At 28.6% G+C, this 27298-nt stretch overlaps 1 protein-coding gene across 4 annotated transcripts in view; it reads right to left on the bottom strand.

Moving 5' to 3' along the window:
• Positions 1-275: 275 nt before the first annotated feature.
• The window catches only part of LOC111618047 (E3 ubiquitin-protein ligase ZNRF2-like), a 55287-nt gene continuing 28264 nt past the window's right edge, over positions 276-27298 (bottom strand). For 2 of the 4 annotated variants that reach the window (XM_023359484.1, XM_023359473.1), the window contains 3 exons: positions 23384-23479; positions 4892-4997; positions 276-381 (listed from right to left, as the gene is read on the bottom strand). In XM_023359484.1, the coding sequence (XP_023215252.1) occupies positions 324-381; positions 4892-4997; positions 23384-23479 (260 nt within the window). In that variant the 3' untranslated portion in view covers positions 276-323. Of the gene's footprint in view, positions 382-4891; positions 4998-5402; positions 5709-5779; positions 5852-23383; positions 23480-27298 lie in introns of those variants that run through there. The other 2 variants (XR_002755513.1, XR_002755516.1) reach the window with 2 other exon arrangements.

Below are 27298 nucleotides of genomic sequence, written 5' to 3'. Positions count from 1 at the left end.
GTGCATACAAAACTAGAGGAACTTCTATAACTGCTCTATGATTTATCACAAGATTTCTTCCAAGTATAATTTTATCATCTCACTGCTGTTTTCAGAAAGGCACAGCTTCAGCACAAATATTGGTGACAAGCAAACAGATGCAGAATACCACTCATAACATATATTTTGATTGAAAATTTGCAGACATTAAAACTGATGCAGAAAAAATGCATCAATATAGCCATTTTTTTCAACTATTATTTACACTTTACATTTTTTTCACTTAAATAATGTTCTTCTATCCAGTTATGATATTTTCATTATTATTATTACTGATTGCACTGTTAGTCCAATGGATGTTCGGGACATGATCGATTCACTTCAAACCATGCATCAATGCAACTGTAAAAATATTTTAATAAATTTATTTAATTACAATTATTATATATTTAAATAATTGAAATTTTCATAAATATAATTAAAGATTTTTTTTATTTTCCAATTTTGTTTTTTAAAAACATTGTTAATTGCCATTATTTTAATAAAATATTAATATTTACATAGATGTCATTTGCATGGATGTTCAAATAAAACCAAAAAATTATTTAACATATTGGCAAATAGATCAAATATCAATAATCACTATCAAATATTTGCAGTACTTATATATTGAATTACAGTTACATCTGTTTTTTATGAACATGCACATTTAGTAATGAATAATCATTAATTAAATTACTGAATATAAAAAGCACAAACCCATAGAAAACTTCAAACAGAAAAAAATACAAGGGCTATTTTTTAAATAAGGTCTGTTTGTGAATGAGAGTGAGAATGATACTGTGTGATGAGAATGATACTATAATACTGTACTATAATACAAACATAACTGATTTACAATCACAGCAGTACGCATGTGCGTCTGCCCCAAGCAAGCTTGGTGCACATTTAGACACCATTTGCAGCCATATCATCTGCCTGTATGATGAGCTGTAGAAGTTTATAATGTTTAAGAAAATTGAGTTGCCCACTGACTGAGATTCGATCTGTTATTCGATTCTTGAGTGTGAGTGCAAGAAACTTGGCAGCAGCAGAAATTCACCATCAGATTTGTGAAGTTTACAGTAATAATGCTATGACAGTAAAGTTCAAAAGTGGATGAGAATGTTCATGAATGGGCGGGTTAATGTGCATGATGAGCCACGCCCTGGCCGACCTTCTCTGATTTCTGAAGATTTGATTCGTGATGTGGATAACAAAATTCGAGAGGACTGACAATTTACAATTTAAATGTTATAAATTGAGTTTCCACAGGTTTCAAGATCAGTTTTGTATACCATTGTTTCGGAGAAACTATGAATTATTGAAAATTGTGTTCTCAGTGGGTTCCAAGACTGCTTTCTCATAATCACAAAACAAAAAGATTGGGCAGTGCTTTATTGTTTTTGACTCAATACCATCAGGAAGGAGATGAATTGTTGGACCACATCGTTACAGGAGATGAGACTTGGGTGTCTCACATGACTCCTGAGTCCAAGCAACAGTCAATGGAATGGCGACACACAAAGTATTGCTTAAAGTTGCCATGTCCTGTAAGTAGCTGAGTGAGGGTGTAACTAGGGTAAAAGTGGCGAGGAATTGCAATAGTGTCAACCTTGGGGATAAAAGTGTAGGTGAGCCTACCAGTGGTGTAATGGTCCCAGCTGTCTTGCCAGAGAATGAAGATTTGCTTCTTGACATGATTGTTGATGTACGAGCTAGGAATATAACTGAAAATACTGGTGACTGAAGACTTTACAGCTTATTTGGCAAGACAATCAGTGGTCTCGTTGCCAACATTCCTCATATGACCCAGGATCCATTGGAAATCTATATTAATGTTGTTGTCTGATAATGTGGTGTATGAGATGGACAAGTTTTAAGTGGCTATCAGACTTCACAATCCTGTGTAAAGTTACCCTACTGTCAGAATAAATGGGATAGTGTAAATAGTGTCTTTTGTCCTTCCTACACCTAATGTGAATTAAGCTCATATAAATAGCTAAAGTTTCCTCCTTTGCTATTGAGCAGTGTGTATCTAGACGGAAGCAAGCATTGTGAAGTTTGTGGCCTAAGTTGGAGTAAAAAGCATCATCCACATCGTCACCTGAAATGGAACCGTCATTGTAAATCCTAAACATGAGATGATCACCTGGATCTAGGAAGTAAACATCAGGGATATAGCATAAGTACAAGGATATTCTGTAAACAACATACCTACCAGCACTAAAACGATCTAATTCATGCTATCTTTGGAAATACAAAACAGCAGCCTTCAACTCTCTTATAAGAAGGGTTTATATCCACTGTTCCCAATCAGATGACATGTAGTGTGAATTGGAGTATATCAAGATAACAGCTAAATAATACAGATATATCTCTGGTATGATTTTGATTGTATCATAAGCCATAGAGGAAGGACAATAAAAGGTAGATTGCAATAAAGATACTGGGCAGGTTACTATTGTGTTAGAATTTGAGCTGAAGATACATAATATCTACTTTAAAACTTCCAAAGATATAAAGTGTAAAATAACCTACACTTGGCACTACTGTTTTCAAACTTTCAACAAATGAAAAAGACGTAACAAGCAAGTTAAGAGCCTCTGAAGTATATAAAATTCTGATAATTGACAGAAGATTTAATACCCACCTGGCCTGACTGGAGCTACGTATAGATCTCTGACATGTAGAATTAACGAGCACATATAAGATATTGAGAAAAAGAAGTACACAATGGCTTTGGACCAATATGCATGTGAAACAGGTGTAATACCAAACTGGAATGTGGCTAAGCTTTTAAAAACAATTTTTGACAAATCTAAACTCAAAACATTGGAGGCCATAAAAATTTACAAGCAAGAACAAATAGGAGGCTGCATTAACAGTAAAGACAGATTAAGTCTTACACAAGTCTGGAAGCTTTACTGAATATACTTAAGATATACAGTAAGGATAAGGAATTGGTTGTAATGTAATATATTCATTTTGTATATCATTTTCATTTGATCCAATTTTGAATTCTATATGAAAAGTTTTTGAAGCTATTTTTAATCTAATTTCAAATCCAAAGAAATTCAAATATAAATACTTCAGATTTATATTCAAAGAAATTTGAATATAAATCTTATAAATATAAATAGATTTTCTTTGAATATTGGCCAATTTAAATTTCTTAATATATAGAACACTCCAATGTCATTAGCTGAGTTAAAATGCCATTGAACTTTTGAAAACTCATTCAAATTCTTTCATACATAAACACCTCAAAATCCAATGTTATCAATTGGAGCCAAATGACTGCCGTAATATATCGAGCTATTTTTCTGTTACTATTAAAAATTAAATTTTAAATAATTTGGAATTAGAGGCAGGCATTAGGCACCATCTCTTATTAAATTTAATAATTATAATAATTTAATATTAATTAAATAATTAAGAATATTCTGAAGAAAACTGGCAATACATCTGCACAGTAAGTGAGAGTTGCAGGTTTGAATCCTGTTCCAGGCTGATTCTTTTCTTCCAGAATATTCTAAATTATTTAATAAATATTAAATTATTAAATTTAATAAGAAATGATACCTAATGCCTGCCTCTAATACCAAATTATTTAAAATTTAATTTTTAATAATGGCAGAAAGATATACTGATATATTATGGAAGTCATTTGGCTCAAATTCTTTCTTTTCTTTATTCTGCTCATATACCTAAAGAGGTCAATGAAGAGGCCATACTAAAAATTATGTCAAATAGTTAAGAAATTCTTAAACATGGATATATACACAAACAGCATGTAAACAAAACATTTGTTTCCTGTAGTTATGTCTTGACTTTGGTTTGGCATAACACTAGGTACTGGTATATATGCTGTATAGGACAAAAACTACCAACATTGTAATAATAATAAGTGATAATAAATGTTATAATAATCGAAATAAACAGAAAAACTTTTAATATTGATATCTGTAGTATGCTTGATGTTTTTGAAAAGCATCTATAATTGGGACAAGGTCAATGGGCAATGCTACTGGTATGACTCCTCGCAGAAACGATTACCTAATAGATATACAATAAGTAATTGTCATTTTCATCCTCATTATTAATTTTACTAAGAAAACTGCACACCAACTCTATAATAACTAATGACAATTCAAGTAGCAATTGTTTACCTCTTATTCACTCTAGAAAATTAACATACACAAAAACTGACAGTTGGCTTCTAAATAGTTCTCTGAAATTCATTATATGTAAAGGAAGAAAACTAGAAATTTATCAGTTTTCAAGATACAAGTTCAACTAAAAATGTCTAATATTATTAAAATTTAGATTGATGTACAGAAAACAAGAGAAAAGTAAAGGTAAAGCATACATATATATCTTTGGTAAATACAAGAAAAATCACAACAGTAGATTAATAGACACATACAGAATTTTTATGTTTTTTAAAAGATATCCTTAGTAAGTTACACAATAATAAAAGTTGGATAACTTTATAATTGCAATTTAAAATCAACAGATAACCTGAATCCACTTTAAAACACATATAATCCATAGTTTCTTTTCAAGAAATTACAGAAATGTATATCATACAGATTTTTTTAATTTGTTAAAAAATATTGCTTAAAATATTAAAAAAAATCAGAAAAGTTTTATGAATTCACATATCTTGATAATTTAATCATTTAAATTAAAATGTGAATCCATATTAGTAAATATTTAAAAGCAATATTAGTAATAAATGAATTAAAAATATTAATTTATCTATTACTTTTTTAATGTATCAAATTCTATTCAAATCAATATTTAATTTAATAACAATAAATGAATAATTCTTCCAGATTATTAAATGGAGATATTCAATAATACTTACGATTTATGATATATACACAAACAGGGTAGTCTTGCAATTGTATCTCCCTGAACTAATTCCTCTAAGCATATAACACATTCACCTTTATCTTCAGTCAGAACATCCTCTAAAATTAATATTAAATTAATTAATCATCATAATTTTTACTATTTTCATGCAATAAAACAATTTTTATAAATTTCAATTATTCAATAAATAACATAACTATGTGATTCTGGCAGGATTCAATTTAATAAAACTAACATTTCAACCATGTTTTAAAGATCATCTTCAGGTACAATCTTTAGAACAAACAAATAGAACATAAATCAAAACAAAACTTTTAGGTCTTTGAATGAAACACAAATTTAAATAGTATTCCATGTGTATACATAAATATAAACCTATTAAATGAATGATTTGAACAAATATAGATTAAGAGAAAAAATACAACACAATTAATAGAATAAATTATATGCAGATCCATAAGAAATAATAAAGGTAAAAATAAAATAGGTAAAAAGTTATGTACAGTGCCAAGTAGATGTGCTGTTTTAATGTAGTAGAGGGGAAACAGTTTTGGAATGTTATAACAGGATGTCCATGCATTGGAGAAGTTTTCCATATCTTTTTTGTTTATACTCTTGAATTTTCTTGCAGAAATGTAATTTCTAGAGCTTCAATCCCTCTTAACTCTGCATAAATGTGGTTGGTTTTATTAAGTGGGCTCCTTGTAGGTTAATATGGATATCTGGTTCCAATGGAGTAACTAGAAGTTTCTTTTTTGTGATGAATTCATGTTCTTTCAGTCAAGTCTTTAGGACAATAGCAAAGGATTCTGGAAAATTGTTAAAAAATCACCAACCATTTTACCAGTTTTAATTTTTTTTCACCACCACTTTTACTTACTAATTAATGCAGGTGCTGGTAGCCTTATCAATTTGGAGTCTGGAAAGCAAAAGTAGCATGTTAAGCTGTCACCTAGAAATAGGAATCATTTTTGAATAATTTTTTAATGAATAATTCCAAATAACACATTTGATCACAATGCTTAAACAATTCATTCGAGACTGCATATTAATCAATACTAAAAGACTTACTATGACACTTTGTGAACGTGCAGCCCAAGTTTATTACTTCCAAATGTTTTTGGTCATGTTAAATGACCTTTCTCAAGAAACAGAAAAAACAAAATAAAAAACAAGTGGTTAAAAAAGACTATAAAAATCAAACGCTTAGTACAAATGCAAAAAAACGAACAGGGTTTCTGAATATTTTTTAATTATATCTTTTTTGACCACTTATTTTTTATTTTGTTTTTTCTTTTTCTTGAGAAAGGTCATTTAACATGACTGAAAACATTTGGAAGTAACAAACTTGGGCTGCACGTTCACAAGGTGTCATAATGAGTCTTTTAGTAATGCTTAAACAATATTACACATGTTCTATCATGCCAAAATTCTTATGCTTTAGTTCCCTGAAGAAAGATGAAAGTGAAAAAATTTCACCCCAAAAATCCCCTGTAATTTTCTGTCAGTCTATAAAAAATCCCCAGTCTGGAAACATTGGGTGGCATTGCATGAAAACTACCTTCAGTTCTCAACATCACTTCTTGCTTTCCTGTCTGAACTTGCAGCATGACAACATGACATTGCTAGGTGTGTGATGCACAGGAGTTCAACATTCTGCTGTTTTTCATAAAGTGTGCTGAGTGATTCAATTTCATGCCAAATGTCGAAAAATAAGCAGACTAGATTTTTTATCACAAGTATTATACTTTTATTACCACTTTTATAAAAATATTGCCAAGTGGCAATTTTGGTACTACGCAGGCCTCCCTGCGCCAAACCACAATGACGTAGCTCCAATGTGCTCTAAATCTTTGTTGAACCTATTATTCCTGATAAGAATGCCACATACTCCAGGTGTAAGGAGGTCAAATTCCAAACCATTCTATTTTGTTTAGGGATTATTTTTAGTTATTTATTCTATTTATTTTGAAGCATTTTATTTTGTTAAGGGTAGACTATCACACCTCCCTGGACAAAATTCTAAAAGTTAAAAGCTAATCTTACAACAACTGTGAATGAAAAAAAAATGATGTCATCATCCCAAAATGATATCTCGGGGTAAGAGACTTTCATAGAAAGTTAAAAGAATGATTTCCCACTCCAAATTATTACTGGACAACACAAAAAAGTATTATAAAATTGTGAGGGAGATGACATGAGTAAAAAAACTGACTACTAGAACAAATAAAATGTTACTGTGCAAGTATGTAAATAGGGCAAATGGAAAGATACATTGTAACATAATCATGCCTGTCACATAAAAAGGAGACAAAGAGATGACTCAGATGAGGTGAAGCTTAGATTCAAACAAGGTAGTGCAAAGAATCGAGTAATCGATTAAAGGTTTCCAAGTTCCAGTTCCAGTAACAGAGTTTTGGTGACATATAGATAAATTTGTAAAATTCATTGTAATTTTTCTATAGAATTGATTCCTATCTTTCTTGTTGGTTGTGTGGAGATAGAATTAAGATAGTTCTAATTTGATTTAAGTTCCCAAATTGTCAGGAAGGTTTCGTACATATTTGTTTTGGTTTGGTTTTTTTATTTTACAAAGATTTTCTACATTATTGAATTATACATATTTGGGGTTTACTAATAAACAGAATTTTTTATATTATAGTAATTCTTTCGACATTTGATCTTTAGTAACAATATTTTATTTTTGCCTACATGAGTCCAGGCCTGGCACACTAACCACAAACTTTAGTATGTAATGCATTGTTAGCATATTTTTCCAGGCTTTTGCTTTACTTTCATATAATAAGACGTTAAACAGGGATTTGTCCACCACGCCCCATTTCTGAGGAGTCTGTAAATTGCTGGGTTTCTCCAATAACAAATTTTAGTGTCGATGTGCCTTGTTATGCCTTTGTATTTTTTGCAAATTCTTGTTGAGGTTTAAGACTCTGACTTGTCTTTACATTCAGTGTGACAGCACTTATATTAAAACAAAATTTACAACTTATAAACAACAACAACAAGTATAATAAATCAAAAATGTTTTTGACCTAAATTGATAAGTCTTCATCAGTTGTTGAACTATCGAATATACACAAATTCAAATAAAAAAGAACAAGATAAAATTTAAAACATAAGATAGAGCACACAAAATTTAAATATAATGGAAAAAAAAAAATCAACACAAATTAGGAATAAACACAAAATCAATACATTGTAGTGATAAAATGTCAGTATTACAGTAGTTTATGCAGCCATATTTACTGTTAGCTTTATAAATTTCTAATACATCCAAGTATTTAAGAGAATTGCGGTCTTTGGTCTGATCTGATAATCATAGCCTCATCCCAATTAACTTATACTTCCTGTAGGTTAGCATAAGTTGCCAAACCTTTATTGCAGAGTTTCTTGTCAACATTACTAAACACATACCTTTAAGCACTTTTCCAGCAGTTTTTTCCCTTTGACAAACATTTGCATTTGTAAAAAAAAAAAGTGCTCAAAAGTGAGTTTTTAGTGAATTAAACTCTGTTCCAGCTTTGGTACTTTTAGGATTTAACACCCATGCTCTTTAATCCTTTGGTGTAGGTTTTACCTGGTAGCATGTGAGTTTCCTGTTAAACTAGTGGTCTTCTATCAGGATGGAATAAATCACAGAGAAATTAGTATAATCATAATATAGCTTATTCTTTCATAAAATCTTCATGATACTAGGCTTCAGTTGTTACATTTGGCAACCTCCGTACGTATCTTTTTAAGGTAGGGAAGCTGTTTAGAGTAAGCCTTCTCTTATAGTCACTGACTGATGTCTGAACACTGGTGATTAATCACTGTATTAATTAATGTGATTGGCTAGCCATGCTTGTTTCGCAATGTTTACGATAAAATTGGTCTCAGTTATGACATCCAGAGTACTAGTGCAGTGTGTAAATGCTCTTTGTATCAAATGACATTGACGTGTCTTGTCAGGACAAGTCAGTGTCATTTAATACAAAGCTTGACATAAATGCAGAGAGGTTAAGTAATTGGAGTCCACTAAGTTGTGAGAGACGAAAATTGGTTAATATGTGGGTTTATAATATATATTGGTAATGGGCTTATCACCTCTGCAAGCAATAGAAATGTTCAGAATTGTATCAATGTTTCACTATCCTGTTCTAATTGTAAGAGCAGACCATAAAGATTGTCACTGACCCTTTGGAGAAAATTTTGCAGATCTGGTTTTTTTGTAGCACTGTTTTCCAGGCAGTAAATGACAAGCTCACCAAGGATTCCAAAAATGGAACTGCCCATGGGAACACCCTTGCCTTGAATGTATACTTTGTTGTCATAAGAAAAAAAGAGTAACAAAACAAGATGTGCAAGTTTTAAAATATGTTGCTGATATCTATGTACAGTTCCAACATTGGTGAGGAAGAAATCCTTAATTCAGCAAGAATTAGGAGTCAGCTTAACAAATGGGAAGAGAGCTCAAAAGTCCAAAACAGTCATGTATTCCTCATTGACTAATGAAATATTGCTAAGATATTCCAACAATTGTAGAGAATTACTTATGATAAAAGGATGAGGCAAGGCTTTAACATTTACAGTGTGAATACAGTTTCTTTTATGTGCAATGATTGGTTTTCACTGAGTATAAAGTGAAAATCAGCATTCTACTGAGCATAAAGAAAAATTGACTAAAGCTAGGCAAACAGTGGAAGCAGTTTCTGATTTCTGGGATATTAAGCAATATTTCTGTCATTGTTGAGAACTGTGGACTTCAATTTGTATGGATTGTTTAATCTTATGTACACAGTGGCAGATTTAGCACTTGAAAGGTCCCAGGCGCAATTCAATTTTGAGGTTCCCCTCTAAATATTTTCACTACCCCTACACACAATACAATGTCATTCTATGCACACGTTTTTACTCTGGTAGGCACTATACCAGCGATCCAAAAAAAGTGAGACATAAGAAAATAACATTGAAAATTAATCAATATAAAATTACAACTGCTTGGCTGTATTTGAAAGATTACCGATGTTCAGATTGTATTAATTATGAAAACTGAAACTTATTGGTACAAGAATTATTAAGTTTCAATAGGTAAGTGTTAAAAAAAAAAATTAGTAATCCATGGGTATAAAAAATAATTTATTTTTAAATTTACTACTGATATGTATTTCAAAAATCTAGTAATCTATGAATAATAAAAATTTATTTGTAAATTATTATAATAGATTTCACTATTGTCTGGTAAATAATTAAGGATAATTTAATTTAGGGAATACTGCTAAATTATTAATTATTTTTAATAGAAAATAAAAAAAATTATTTTAATTAATTATTTTTTATTTTGAGAGCTGAATTTTGAGGCCCAGATGTGCGCCTCGTGTGCCTGTGCAGAAATCCGCCACTATATGTACAGTAAATTGTTACAGAGAGAAGTAAAATGAAAAACCTGTAGTCTTAGATATTTGTCCTTAACTGCAAAATAAAACACAACTAATTACATGACACATTTGTAACTTTACTCACATATACTGAATAAGACACTCAAAATCATCTTGCAAAATACAGCCACTAAACTGCAAATCAAGCATGAGTGGTTGTAAACAATTGATGTATTTCAAATTTCTAAGGAAATAGTTTTTCTGATGACCACTAAATGGCATTAAGACATACACACAATTCATCTATATCAGACATGGCCAACATATGGTCTGTGGGCCAGATCTGGCCTGTCTAATGAATTTATGTGGCCCANAAAAAAAAAAAAAAAAAAAAAAAAAAAAAAAAAAAAAAAAAAAAAAAAAAAAAAAAAAAAAAAAAAAGTCAACAATTCACTGTGCGTTTAGAGTTAACTTTCCATTATTCTCTTAAGTACAGCGTAGAATGTTGATAAAGCATGATAATGCGAAAAATGTATCTGTAATCTCTATGTACAATTTAGTCTCTACAGGGTGACACCACAATGCAATCTCGCACTATCTCAAAATCTTCCTACGACAGCATCAGGTTCAGCCCGTGAAAAAAGTTTTCTTTCCAATTTGGCCCGGGGCAAAAACTGTTGGCCACCCGTGATCTATATCATGCTACAAATGTAATGTTATGTTTTAAACAGAGGAATATCTTGATATATTGAGAAACAATATTACAGTTGTTGCAGTTTTTTAAAAATTCCCCAAAACAATATTACATTTGCTAAAAGTTGTGTTAATGTAAAATTTGACTTGTTTCTCTACCAAGAACATTAGAAAATTACACTTCTCAATTACAAGGTGCATTTAAGCTACTTCAGTTTTGTGAGTCTTTGCAAAAGAATGGAATCTTAGGTGCCAGAATGACAGAATACTGCTTATGTGAAGATGCACCAAAAAGATGGAAAAGTTTTCACTCTTTGCTATAAAGAATCCAAGCAGTTTGTAGGTGCAAGCTGACATTTCATACTTGTGATATATTCCTAAAACCTTTTAATGTATACTGAGCATTTGACTAATACAATGTTCTCGATAAATCATCTGCTCTCATGATAACAATGTTATGTTGCCTTAATCATAGTTTACAACATAAAATATTCCAAAAATGCTTATCTTGGTATCTATTCCTTTATTACGCATCACTTGTGGAGCCATTCTCCAATGGAAAAATTCTTTTTGTGTCATGTAAGTCCTTACTAATTGTTTCAATATTCAATAAAAAGACTTCTGATAAAAAAATGATGAAGGGGCATAAAGAGGACCAGACTTTAAGGCCTTTAAAATGCACTGCAGAGGTGTTATGTTATCCCATGCAATTACATGGGAAATATTATGTTGTCATCTATAATAGAAGATGAAGACAACATAAATAACTATTTCATGGATATTAGTGTTTTTACTTTTATTTCCATTTCATTTACCTTTGTATTTTAAGTTTTATATGTCACTTTTGTTTTAAATTTTGTGTATTCTTTTATCTTTAGATTTTTATTTCATGTTCCATTATATTTAAAAGTTGTATATTTGATTTTATGTTTAAATTTTTGTTCTTTTATGTCTGAACTTTGTATTCAATAGTTTATTAACTGAAGAAGGCTAGTTAATTTAGTTGAAAACATTGTCATCTATTCAACAAAACCAGTTAATGAACATTATTATTCAATTAAACTCATTACTAGAGTTTAAAAGTGTGAATTTTTAACTAGGAGTATCATTTCCTCTAGTTGTTTATGATATTTTTGACTGGATCAAAGCTTTTATTATTTTACCACTACAATGCATTAATTTCATATTTATTGATAATCTATTGTTAATTTTTTATTTTCCATTGTATTTAAATTCTATATGTTCTATTTTATGTTTTAAATTTTATCTTATGTTCCTTTTTGTTCAAATTTGTGTATATTTGATAATCTGACAATTGAAGAAGACCTATCAATTTAGGTCAAAAATGTTTTTTGAGTTATTAAACTTGTTGATGGAGTTTATAAGATGTAAAATTTTGTTTTCCCCATTATTTCCTCCAGTTTGCACAACAGTTTTGTTAGTGCTTATGTCTTTTGTTGGTAAACTTGTTCATCAATTGATCTATGATCTTTTTAGGTAGCCATGCATAATGGCAATCTTTCTGATCTGGTTTAATTCGTTTTTGTATATCAAGGATGTTTGAACAGTGAGTGTACCATTTCAAGATCACTGCATTCACTTCCTTTATATGGTGTGTACCATATAAAGGAAGTGAATGCAGTGATCTTGAAATGGTACAGATTATTTGAAACAGCTGGTAAGAGTAAATGCTGGTATTGCAGTTTTCAATACACATTGGAGATTATTTGTCCATCTTTAAAGTGTATCTTTAGGTTTAAAAAAATCCACCATGGTATCACTTTCTCGTTCCAAACTCAGTGTTAGTCCATACTGGTTGTTCATATCATGCAAAAATTGATGCATATCTGGTTTTTTTGCATCATATAATGAGAATATTATCAACATATCTGAAGTAGATAGTAGGAGAGAATTGAGCGTGCTGAAGTTCAACATAACAAGTTCACATAAGGCCCTTTAAAATGGGATGCCCATTGGCACTCCTGTTTTGCAAAGTTTTACCATTATATTCCACTGAACATGATATTAAAACTCCAATAGGATAAAATAGGATACAGGGATTATGTTCTATTTATTGGTTATGTTGTGTTATTTATTCAGTTGATCCCAGTTTTGATTTAATTGAATTCACATTTATTTATAAAATTCAAACAATTAAACTGATATTGAAAATAATACAGTTTTAACAAAGCTTTAAATTAAAAATGAAAATAATAAAACATTCACATTTGTAGTCAGAAATATTTTAAAATAAACAAGCAATTATTTATTATGACATCACCATAATGCCAGGTCGCAATTTTTAATCATATTTTTAATTTATTTAATTTAAAATTTTTAATTTATATGCTCTCCACCTCAATTAGTAGTGGCTTGCCTCTGTACATCATATTTTTCCTTTAACAATAAAGTAATACCAGTCATCTATTTAACACCTTTCATAGAAAAATTTTTGAATTGAAATAACACAATTTCCAGTTTGTATCAGTTAGTTCATAGGGGCCTCCTGCCTGCAAGGTTTCCATACCTGGTCTCATCTTTCATCTATCTAACTCCATTCTTGAGATTAAGGAAAGACAGACAGATAGATGATAAATTTACATATCTACAGTGTTTTCAAATTGCAATCCAATTATTCAGGTTGTGTTAGAAAATACAGAAATATAAAAGAGATACAGAAAAAATTAATGTGGATAGTTAAACTTTATAAAAATATATAATTAACTGAATAAATAAATGAATTCTAACAGTGAGAATTAGTAAATATATTATCAGTTATATAATCCTAAAACAAAGTAATGAAAAGTGATTAATCAAACTCAAGATTACTATTAAAACATAATATAAAGTATATTATATATTAGAAAATGCTATCATTAAATAAGACATCTAAATCTTTTTATAGTATTAAGATAACCTATTATACAAATGATTTATTATTCCCTATTATTTGATTTATTAACTGGACTTTGAAAGACTTCTGTAAATAATTCTAAAACAAAGTAATGAAAAGTGATTAATCAAACTCAAGATTACTATTAAAACATAATATAAAGTATATTATATATTAGAAAATGCTATCATTAAATAAGACATCTAAATCTTTTTATAGTATTAAGATAACCTATTATACAAATGATTTATTATTCCCTATTATTTGATTTATTAACTGGACTTTGAAAGACTTCTGTAAATAATTCTCAACAATATCATTTCTACTTACACAAACAAAAAAATATTTTTACAATTGCATTAAATTAAATAAATTAATAAAAAATTTTATCAATCATGAACATATCATAATGTTATTCAATAGATTATATTCCAATAAAAATAAAGAGAATTAAAATCAAAGGGAATAATTGTCTAAGAGTTAAGAATGCATCCTATTTTTTCTTTTATTAAATGCAAATACTTTTGAATAAAAATAAACTAGAAAAGAATCAATAAATTATGGCAAAAATGTTAAATATGTAAAATGAAGTATTTAAAAATTATTTCTTTTTATTTTTTAATCATTTCTAGTAAATAAAAAGCTATCTTCTGAAGTGATACAAGCCAACTTTAGCCACTTTAGCATATATTGGGAATCCAGGACTACTCAATGGTATTGCCTCAGTGGTGAAAATTAAGAAGAAAGTTGTTGAAGATTATAAGGATGAAGGTGAAGTTTATAAAGGAGTAGAATTTAAACTTAAAAATATTATTTCTGTTTTCTCCTAAACAGGAACAGTATTAATTTCAATATTAACAAAACTTCCTAGTATTAAACTTAAACAAAAACTGCTAAACTTATTTGAAAATTTGTTATGAAAATTTATGTATCATTAACACTGTCATACTAGTAACTTTTTAGTAATCTATCAATATATGTGTATAAAATTTAATTCATGTCTGTGTGTTTGAGTATCAATCAGATGAGAATGGCTGAACCAATTTCTATGAAATTTTGCATATATATATTCAAGATAGTATATATCATTTTCCTGAGCAAAGCTGAGTACTCAGCTAGTTGGTAAATAATCACATATTCTGACATACATCTGCCTCTTTTTCCAATATAAGCTTCAGTTTTATTCTAATTTTAAGAATCTCAGTAAGGTTAGATTACTTTACATTTATAAGCCAAAGTTTGTTTATACAGCTGCTAGATCTTCTTAATCATTTTGATTTTAGACGAAGGTTATACATTTATTTCAGTGGTAGTGCTCAAATTGAAGTTTCTTATCTTAAAATATTCTCTGCTAGTTTTAACTGCTAAATAAGATATTTTTTTGTTTTTATCTTCACAACTAGGTGCATAGATAGACACAGGGCATCTCTACACCATCTTTATTCAGAATATCCTATAGGATATTCCGAATAAATGTCTGTCTATGCACCTAGTTGTGAAGATAAAAACAGATAAAAGAAGTCATGGTTTCAGAATACACAATAATAAGATATTTTTTAAAAAATTCTTTCTTCACCTAAAGTTTTACAGGGCATAATGACAGAATGAAGAAACAATATTAGTGCTAGTTAGAATAGTAGTAGTGTAAATGACAATGAATTTTGTGCTGGTCTAGACAACCACAAGACATGGTTTGTAGATTTCAACACAGAAAAATCTTTTAAATGAGATGCATAAGTTTATATTACACTCACTTTTTACTCAGAGTTTTTACTTTGTTACTAATATTGTCTCTATTATTTTTTTCTACTATTCAAAAATTTTTTCCTTCTGTCATATTATTGTCTTATTCTGTCTCTATGAATAATACATTGAGAGACCAGGTAGTTACATAAATAATACAATTTAATCATTATATTAATATATAGCACATTGAAAGAAAAAAAATTACCGTATTTACTTGGATATAAGATGATCTCGCATATAGGACAAGGTGACTTTAAAGATCAAAATAAAGAAAATTAGATTTACTAATACAATTCTAATTTTATTTCATTTAATCACAAATAAAATATCAAATGTATGTAAATGCACACATTGTTCTGCAAAAATTACTGGCATTTTAAACTTCAAGTAAAAATCTTGTGAAATTGACAACATAATTTGTTCATGTAAAGCTGGACAATTATTGGGAACCTTTTTTGATAATTCTTAACAGTCGAATTCACTCTTCATCAATTACACTTATGAGTTTCTCCAAATTCTGATTTCCAAATAATCATCTGTTTTTACATGGGAATGAATTAAAACTTATATCAGGCTCCTGTGTAATTTCGAAATTCAATTCAAAAGCTTTGCTTTTCCTATTGCTATTCATATTTACTCCTGACAATACACAAGAACAATTGAAATGACCCAGATAAAACACTTGCTTTTAAACACCAGAAGGCGAGAATCTGGTAAAAAATGCAAATACATAGTTTACAAAAATTATTGCAAAAATGAAATGAATTCTTCACTTGAGCGGTTATTGAAGCAGTGAAAAATGAATAAAAATCTCGTCTTATATGCAAATAAATACATACTTGTCTGCCATCTCAGATAAGAAATATAGATTTAAATGAGTAACATCTTGCCATCATCCAAATAATATAATGTTGAACTTCTGTACATTGATAAATAATGATGCCATCAATGAAACAAATCACTCTCTCTGAAATGTTTCAATAATAGTTGCATCATAAGCTGGAAAACAGCTTTGGCTGATTTTAGAGGTGAGCCAGAACAAACTCAATTAATTCAGAACAAGCCTCAATATGTAATAAATGTAGTTAATGCAACTCTGTTCATGAATAGGTACTTGATAAAATACAGATTTGACATTAAGAGAAAAATTTTTGGTTCTACTTTATTCTGAATTTTCTCTATTCAGTAATACTTTCTCTTCTACAGTAATATTATTTACATTATGTAAATAAATAGCCAGTTTAATACCATCGGATTTGCATTACAAGTAAATTAGACATACATTATGATACTTTGATTTGCTAGAATATAACTGAACTAGTAGTAAATCTTGCAGTTTGGACTACAGAGCTTATGCATAACAAAACAAATTCTACTACTCAAAAACCTTATAAACTGCAGCCATATTTATTAACAAATTCAAACATTTTCGGTCATCTTTAATGACCTTTATCAAGAACAAATGAAATTGAATGCTGACAGATTTGTATTAACAATAAATGCATTTTGGAATGCTTTTTAAAAACTTTTAGTGCATGATCTCGTGCCAATAGGTTATTATTAAAAGTGAAAATAAATTAAAACAAAAAATAATAAGATACATCAACAAATACATAGATGCAAATAAAAATACTGAAACACAATTATAAGGTTTTTGACTAGTGGATCTTTGGCAGTTACAAAGAGATTAAAACAATTTCTTTTGGAAGGTTGGATTTGCTATTTTAATTAGATTTTTGCAGAATTAGTTAATAAAACCAATATTCACCAAAAACTGACTTTTCATCCATTATAAGCATATAAAACAACAGTACAAGAGGAATGTCTTAAATGAGAAAATTATCTGTCAAAGTCAGCACCATTAAAAATAGGCATATTAAATAATAAACCAACTAAAAATAACTGTTCCTCTATGAATAAGTTATAAAGATATCCTATAGTAGTTAAAATATGAAAGAATTGCACTTTATTCTAGATATCATTTTACACCTTATTGATATTCCTTTTTTATAACTTACTCAACAATGGGCAATAATGAAGCAAAATGACCTTGTTATCACCATATATGCCAATTGCTTATTACATGCTTTGCATATTAGTGAATTTACAAGGTGAGTCAGTATAACACAACCAATAACATCTTGTACTATGTTTACACAATGAAAGTTAATTGAATAAGATTTACCCTAATTAAGTTAACCAGAAACAACAAGAATATAGGCCAAGAAAATGTTTATACAAAATGCAATTAGATTAACATATTATTCTTTTGATGTTAATTTTACAGAGAATTAATGCTGTAATATCATGTCACTAATTTGCTTAAAAAAATTAGCTCACTTGAAAAAAGAATGCTAAAATAACCCAGATGTTAGAATATTGATCAGGATTAACATTTGTCATGTAAACATAGTAATACTAGGAAATATTCTCCCTTTCATTATTTAAACAACAGAACTATATTTATTAGATTCAGTTAAAAATGTAAGCTTGTTTTATTAATTTTAGAACAAAGAATATTCTATCCACAAAACTGCTAAGAGATTATCTGTAATATACTGATCAGTTAACAGTTCACTTAAATTTTCCAGCTATGGCAATAGTTTTATAATGCTAAATATGGTTCCTTTAGTAAATCACTTATGAATTCATTCAGAAAAATGGATTGTTTAAATTAATTTATCAAAAATTGGTAGTTTTCCATGAGACCAAAATTACAAATTAGATCAAGCAATGCTGCAATAAATATAAATGGCTTGACAATTTCAGCTTGCATTTAAGAGCTTTGATGTCAATTATATTACTCAATGGTAATATTAACCAACAGTTACTATTAAATTAATTGTTGTAGTAATATTAACTTTGGAAAGAAAGTACAATAGACTCTTGCTAAGTGAAACTTTGCTTAAAATGGACAAAATTTTGGAAAAATTTAAATTAAAATAAAATTTTAAACAAAAATAGCAGTTTTGTGGCAAATGCTACCTTTCCCATCTTAACTGTTGTAAAAACAAGCAACAAACCCCGAGTGGTATGCATCATTACTTCCTAGAATGAGTCTAACACACCCAGTGAGACCATTGGTAGTTACTTGTTAGTCATGATGATGTAACACGTGTACAGTTTTTGCAAGGAATACAAACTTAGTTGTTGTGTTATAACCTTTGTCTCATTCATTCTATTATGTGCAATGACAAAAATAAGAAAACAGAAGTAGAACCACTACAGTTTCATTTGTCTACATCCTCCTTAAAAGAACACAAGCCATGTCATATCATGCTCACATCATCTGATTACAATTTACATAAGACAACATTCACATCATTTTGTCTTCTTCATACTCTAAGTGACTTGTCATCATTACAGTAACAAATTCTTCCAATACTATGCAATTTTGTACTCAAGTCCTAATAAATTATGCATTATATTCATTTCCAATGACATGAAGAATCCTGCTAACTCAGATGACTTTCAACCCCAATTAGTCTGACTTCACAAAGTTTCACTGTACTACTAGAGTAGTTATAACTTTAATATAGGAAGCTTCTTTTTTTGACTCTGGTAATGTACAAATTATTCTTTGAGTCTGAGTATCATAATATATTAAGCAAGTATGAAAACTTTCTAATCATTTGATTTATCAGAGTCATTGCAGTAAAGTAATTATTGAGACAATATCACATTATTTCCGTAACAAATCCATTTCCCTGTCAATGAACCTCTTTACATTTGCAATTGTGTTCATATGCAATTATTTCCACATCACTTAAAGTTATTACCTTAAATTTTGGTTGGTAACAAGTTGGTTGGATTATTTATAATTTGTTGCAAGAAATATTAATTAAGCAAGAGAGAAAGTTGGCTTTTTATTATCATGATTTATGTTAAAAGATGTAAATGTTAATGACAGCAAAAACTAAGAAACACAATAAAAGAACACTTTTCTGAAAACTACCCTTGTCATAAACCATCTTCAAAGTTATTTAAGAACAAAAAATGTTTGAAACTTAAAATTATACTGCATTTTTAAAGGTTTGATCAATAGTATGGTGGTTTACAATAAAAGAAGTTTTATATTGAAAGGTTAATGAATATTCATGTTATATTAAAAAAAGCTATTAGTTTTGTAAGAGGACAGTGCATTCCGTCAATGATAAACTTACAAATTAAGATTTTTAATAAATGGCTATAGTGAGATATTGGGTGCTTTGTGATTAAATTGCAGGATAAACATAGTTGATTACAAATATACTAACACAAAATAATTAATAATAATAAATCATCTTTTATTGGCATAAAGAAACAAAAAACATAAAAATAAAAACAAAACCCTTCCCAAGCACTTTCAGACAATCAAATCCATCATCAAAAGAATCCATTATTATAAGTTTGGCAAATTCAAAAGTTAAAACAAATTTTAAAAAATATTTTTTTCAAATATCCATTAACATTATTGATTGGATAGAAGACAATCTCTGCAGTTTGGTTATCTGAAAAAAGAAACTATTTCCAAATCTAATTTTGATTGCAGAGTTGATCTGCTATCATTTAGATAAAAATCTAAAGAAATGAGCAGACTTGGGAGACTAACTATTTTGTGCATCCATAGATGTAACAACTCATCAGCATTCTCTCTGTATGCATATAAAAGCTACACTAATAAGAAATAAAATTATAAACAGCAGTGATGCCAATCAAGCAACTTCCACAAAGCTTTTGCCAAACTGCACTCTAGATAAATATAAAATATTGACAAACAAAAACATATTGAATTTGCAGGAAAAGTGTGAATAGTTTTGGTTTTACAAGTTATCTATTCCAAATTTGATTTTGAATTTTAATGTATCATTGAACCAGAGTGATTTAAAAATGGTTCTCAAATGACTGCAAATTATGAAAGAAGCTATATGAATTCTTGAACAGCATATTTAAATTAGTGATGGGACAATACCAAAATTTCTCCTGATTCTGATTCTGCCAAAAACTCCCAATTCTGATTCTTTTGAATACTTTTCAAAGTTTATTTTACTTTAGAAAAATTAATGATTTATATTACAAGCACAGTAAATTCATTAATTAATAAACATCAAGCTTAAGAATAGAAAAATGATCAGAAAATCCAGAATCAATCTTTCAAGAAATGTGAAAATTCTTTATTTATATGTGGATACATATGCTTTTATTGTGTACCATAAAATAAATTTGTAATCTTCTTTCAAATAAAGTTAATATTGCAACATTATCACAGCTAATTCCCTTTTACTCAACAAACTATCCCATCATGCCATGTAGAGTTGCCATATTTGAAAACTGCTTCATTGGCTGATGCAATGACTGGAGGGGAGAGAATAGTAAATGAGAAGCTGCACTTTTTTCATGCTTTTTGCAACAGGCATGTCTTGTAAATGATTTAACTCCATCGTATTCAATGCTAAATAAAGTTTGGAAAATGATGCAATGAGCCAAACAAATATCATTGTCACAAGTTAACTAATTTTTAAATTCATTCACTTGAGCCACAAATATCTAGACCAACTCTTCTTGAAAAATCAATTTTTAAAACTCAAAATGGCATTTTTTTGCTGTAAAAATACTCAAAAATCAAATATTTTTACTCAGAAATGCACAAATTGCATTTGAAAATTTAACATATTACAGCATCATCTGTGAATCATAACAAAAACTTTCCATAATTATAATGAGAAAGTCATTTTATCATTATAAGTAAACATACTAAATATTAAAAATAATTTTATATAATATTTCTTCAATCAAAATATCATTTTGTTTATATTTTATACTGTTCTGCTGACACTTAAATATTTTTGCCAACCACTGGCCTTAATTTGAAACTAGATAGCACAATAGTTCAATCAATGCTAACACACTTGTAATTAAAATTTTAAAAAATTTTTAAAAAGCAGGCAAATTTATAAAACAAAAATTAATAAAAATTACTAAAAAATTAAAATAAATTTAAATTTGATTATGTTTTGTACAAAACAACACTAAAATAATTTCTATAGTTATATCATAAAAGAAAAAGAAAGTTTCAATTTATTTTAAAAATTGTAATTAAGAATTCAAAAATGCAGGCAAAAATTAAATAAATAAAAATAATAATTAAAACTCTGGCCTTTACACTAAAAGCAAAAGTAAAAATAAAATTAAATTAATTAAAATTAAAATCAAATCAATCGAAAATTAAAACAATGTTTTAGAAAATCATTTAAAAGTTTTTTGAAATTTTCAAATTGTAAATCAAATTAATTTAAAAATTTACATTATAAGTGTGCAGCGACAACCAGGACTGTGGAGTCAAAGTTGGATCGTTGAGGTGGAGTCAGAGTTGGGAGGAATTTCTGGCCAGAGGAGTCAGAAAAAATGTGTTGACTCCAACATTTTAAATTTACTTTAATTTTTTTATTTAAATGAAAGAAAATTTATTATATATTTATTAATTTTTTAAAATCATTTTGTATTTTGTTATAATTCATTTATTTTAAATACAAAATGCATCAGTTTAATTTATTAAATATGTAGTATTCTTTGTAGTATTTGTGTTTAGTGGTTAAATTATTTTGACCCAATTGAATTTGAATATTTTGGAATCATTCCTTTATTATCCCTGCTCTAAATAAGTACTCTATTTTTCTGAATGAGCCAGACTAATTGATCAGAGTACATATTTTTCTTTTCTGAACAAGGGGCTGAAGTAGTTAGCTAAATCTCACACTTTTTAGTTGGACTAACTTTTCTGGAAAAGTGAAATTGAAGTGCAAATGCTGTCGAATATATGTAGATGTAGAATTTTATTGCCCCCTTTCTCCTCTTATTAAGTATTTGTTAAAAATTAATTTTTTTATACAAATAAATATTAATGTAAGTTAAATATTAAAAATACTAACTATAAAAGTATTTGGGTAAATGCTCCAGGCTCCTTTCAGAGTTCAGAGTAAAATAGCTCCTATGACTGCCTCTGCCCCCCATCCCCCCATAAAATTACTTAGTATTTAATTTGCCAGAGTCAGGAGTCAAAGTCGGCCTACTAAAATTATCAGGAGTCAGTGTTTTTTTACCGACTCCACAACCCTGGCAGCAACAGAACATTTTGCTTTTAATAGTTATATAGATATATTGAATACAGAGATAGCCAGTCTAGCTGGCCCAATGCCAGCCAGATAGCAACCCTAAAATTGGAACAGTTAGAATCAACCAAGTGCAATCTCTTGTCACTGACTACACAAAAAAAGTCCACTGTAATGGACATCACTTCATGTATGCCCTGTTGTGTACTTTCAGCTTTATTGATGTGAAAGTTTTCAATAAACTAATATTTAATTGCTAATATCGCAATTTCCATCATTTTTAATCTTTGACTAAAACAAAAATTAATTTTCTTATAAAATGTAAAAGAATCATTTTTAAGAATTCGAAATTATGATAATGTTTTCTTGATTCCAATTCCTGGAAAATGTCCGATTAGTGATGGGATGATAAATTGTCCAATTTACATTAAATATTTCAATGATTATTTAAGTACTACAATACAAAATAAAAGAAAAAGGAGGAGGAGAATAGAAAAGATTACATTAAATAATAATTTTATTTTTCTCATTATACTGTAGGCATAATTCACTTTACTTTTTAAACCATCTTTATATTTCAACTTAAAAATAATTATAAAAGAGTAATTATTCCTCCTCCTTTCTTCAAAAAAATGTATAAATAAATTTTATATAATTATCATAAAATTTTTTATTAGAATAATAAATACCATTATAGCTAATTCTAGGTTTAGTAAGACACATCACCAAATGGCACTCAACATCATCAGGTGGCACAAATTTGGAACATACTGGACATTTAATACCTGAAAGATATAAATTTAATTTAATAATCTATAATCAAATAATAAATTTAATAATCTATAAATGAAGATTTTAATCTTAATTTACTTTTTGAATGTAGAGAATTATTATTACAATCATAATGTCTATTATTACTAAAATAATATGATCAANAAAGAAATCTAGAATGCACTTCCATCAGTGATTCACTACAAAAACACAAGGAAAGAGATCCATTTCTGAAGTGGATGGTAGCAAGTGATGTAAATGGATCATGTACAACAATGTCAAGAGGCAAATGATCATAAAAGCTGTGTGTGTGGTGAATCACTACAAACTAATTCAAAGACAAGGCTTCATCCAAACAAGATCATGCTCTCAATTTGGTGGGATTGGAAGACTGTTGAATGTTATACAAACTTTCCAAAGAACAAAACAATCAATTCAAATGTGTACTGTGGCCAACTGGACAAACTGAATGCAGCTATCCACAAAAATCATCCAGAATTGGTAAACTGGAAAAATGTCTTGATCTTTCATCAAGACAACAGTAGATCTCACTCATCTTGCCAACACAATAAAAATTATTGGAAGTGAGCTGAGAAGTCTTGCCACATCCTCCTTATTCACCAGATATTGCTTTCTCTAATTACCACCTGTTTTGTTCTCTTCAAAATTCTTTAAATGGACATTGCTTTGTTTCCAAGAAAGCCATCAAATGGAACTTGGAACAGCTTTTTGTCAGAAAGACATGAAGTTCACATTAAAACAAAAAACAAATCAAAACAGCATTATTAACAATTTAACCAAACCAAAACTTATACAAATATTCATATGTAATTTGAAATTAAAAAAAGATCCTTGAAATTTTATGAATGTTGATGCTGCAGAGAACAGCTGATTTTGACAACAGCTTTGAATAATGTCACTGCTGAATAATGTCAGTATGTCTCTAATCATATCATTTTGCAGATTAAGTGAGATCAATATGTTTTAGAGCAGTTTGTTTTGCTAAGATTCTTTCCAAGAGAGCAAAACTTTTATGAATCATATCAGTTATAGTGAAATAAACTCTTGCTTTCTACAAGTGATCAAATCAAGGATGGAAATTTCCCAACTTGCTCTTCCCTGCTGGCATCCTATATCAATGTCACAAACAATGTAGGTTAACAAAAAGTATAACTTTAAATAGATTATTTTTACTTATTCAAAATCATTTAGTAAAAGTTCTTTTATAAATTCCAAAATATTAAAATCATTTATTAAAAAATAACAACAACAATCAATTAATATAGTCTTACCAGTATATAAATCTGTTTTTTTAATGTTCTTTTTATATGCTAAACAAGAATGTCATTAAAAATATGCTGACAATGTAAGTCTATTATTACAGTTGTTCTGTTAAGTCATATTTGCAAAAATAGTTTCCTAAAAAAAATGAAAATTTTATGAAAATTGTAATCTCATAATAGCAGTAAGAAGTTCAATAGACAAATGAATCTTAAATTTTCTTCATTGTTTCCTTTATTAAAAATTCAAAGGCAATATTTTTAATGATGTTCTTGCTTACTATATAAAAATGATATAATAGAAATAGTAAATCTCTATTAGTTTTCATTTTTTTTTTAATATTTCTAAAGTAATGTTTATCATGAAAAAATTTCTATTATTATTGCAAAATCATTTACTGTATTTACTCGTGTATAAGACGAGGTGGGACTTTAAAGATCAAAATAAACAAAATTAGATTTATTAATACAATTTGAATTTTATTTTGTTTAATCACAAATAAAATATTATCAAATGCACATATTACGGCAAACAGCAATGTTTTCTTAACGGTATCACCTTTTGTCTACTCGAACTCGCCCTCCAATGCTTCACTACAACTTTCCTCTTTTTCACTCTCACTCCACAAAGCTTCACTTGACAGATCCTCTGATCAGTCAAGTGAATTTGAAATGCAGTATTTCATGAATGACTTTTCTATCAGCTCTTCAGGAATGTTTTTCCACACACCTGATACCCATGTAGCAAAACCAAAAAATTATAATGCGAATGACCAGAAAAAGTTTATTTTTAATGATTTAGAATTCATTAAAAATACCAATTTAACAAATATGAAATAACTACATTTATGATCATTGCTAAGTGACCAACTATTTTCAGACCATCTTTTTGAAAGTGACATTCACCTTGACCTCGATAGCACCCTGCTATAATGGCAGCATGAACTATATACAATTCACAAAAATTATTGCAAAAATGCAAAGAATCCTTCACTCGCATGTATAGGATAACCTAGGTTTTTGAAGCAGCAAAAAAAACAAAACAAAAAAAAAACCTTGTCTTATACACAAGTAAATATGGTAATTATATCTCAAATTAAATTATTAAATGTTTAAATATTTAATAATTGATAAGAATTTTAACTTTTAGAAATTTTCTAATAATTATAATGTAACAAAAATTATTAAAATTTTTAATTAAAATATTTTTGTAAGTTTTTATATAATATGTTAAAAAGACGAATAAAACTAATTTTATCATTTTTTTTTAAAATTACATACATTTCTTTATTTGCTTATTAAATATAATTTTTTACATGTAATTTTATATTAAACTTATAATTTTTACAAAGTTTATTTTATACATTTAAGTTTTGTATAAAATCGTCAAATTACTGGATTAATACGTGAATAAATCACATCACCAACACCAATAACTAGCAAAAAGATTGATGACTTATATACAAAAGAAAATATCAGTTTACAGTAAAATTTTTGTTCTTTTTGCTGATTATTGGTGTCAGTGGTGTGATTTATTTAAGTTTTGGATGATTTATCCAAAAATTATATCTGTAAAATAAAAAAAATGTTTAGAAATTAACTTTTAAAACAGTAAAAAGTTTGGCAAAACTTTGCTTTTTAAATGCTCATATTATAATTTTTTAAAAATCACAATAAAAATTTTGGCAATTTTAACATTTCACTTCAAACATTTTTGATGCATTCAGATCACATTCTTCAGGAAAATAGTATTTGAGAAAGTATTTTAACCATCTACAATTTTTCTCTGAAAAACTATATATGCAGTGCAAAAAGTTTATTGTGCATATCCTCTGACTTGAAAAGTTAGGAAAGTACTAATTTTTTCAGATCTTTCAAAATTTCATGAAAAATGGATGTTACAAGTATCACATGGCATCTTACAGATGCCAAACAAATAACAGAGGGTTAAGTATTGGGTTGGCCATGTGGTTTTTGTTGATAGATGGTGGTAAATATTATGAAACGCAACAAACTTCAGTTTAAATTTTGAAAGCTTGTAACTATCTGAAATTGACATAACATTCATTCTTTATAAAAGAAAAAGCATTAAAATTGGATGTGTTTTGTGTGTTCGACATCCGTTGAAAGAACATACAAAACACAACCAAAAACACTGTGCAAATCTGTAAAAAGATATGTGCAGTGTATGGCAAGAATGCCTTGAAAGAATGTGTGTACCAGAAGTGGTTTGCAAGATTTCATTAATGGAGTGAATGAAGATTTTTCTGTCCAACACATACCATGCTTGGGCCAACCCCAAGAGGTCAACAGTAACAGAGCTAGTCAATACCAATCCACTCTATGCAGTATGGAAGATTGAAAGGATTCTCCAAATATCAAAATTGAGCATGGAAAACCATCAATTTAGCTATGTTATCAAGCTTGATATTGGGTTTTGAATAAACTGACTGAAAGAAATCTAGAATGCACTTCCATCAGTGATTCACTACAAAAACACAAGGAAAGAGATCCATTTCTGAAGTGGATGGTAGCAAGTGATGTAAATGGATC

This window comes from Centruroides sculpturatus, unplaced genomic scaffold (assembly GCF_000671375.1).
Source record: "Centruroides sculpturatus isolate CEXI.00-Female unplaced genomic scaffold, Cexi_2.0 scaffold103, whole genome shotgun sequence".
NCBI classification, from domain to species: domain Eukaryota; kingdom Metazoa; phylum Arthropoda; class Arachnida; order Scorpiones; family Buthidae; genus Centruroides; species Centruroides sculpturatus.
Note: the sequence above shows the minus strand (reverse complement) of the source record. Positions and strands in the feature narration are given on the sequence as shown.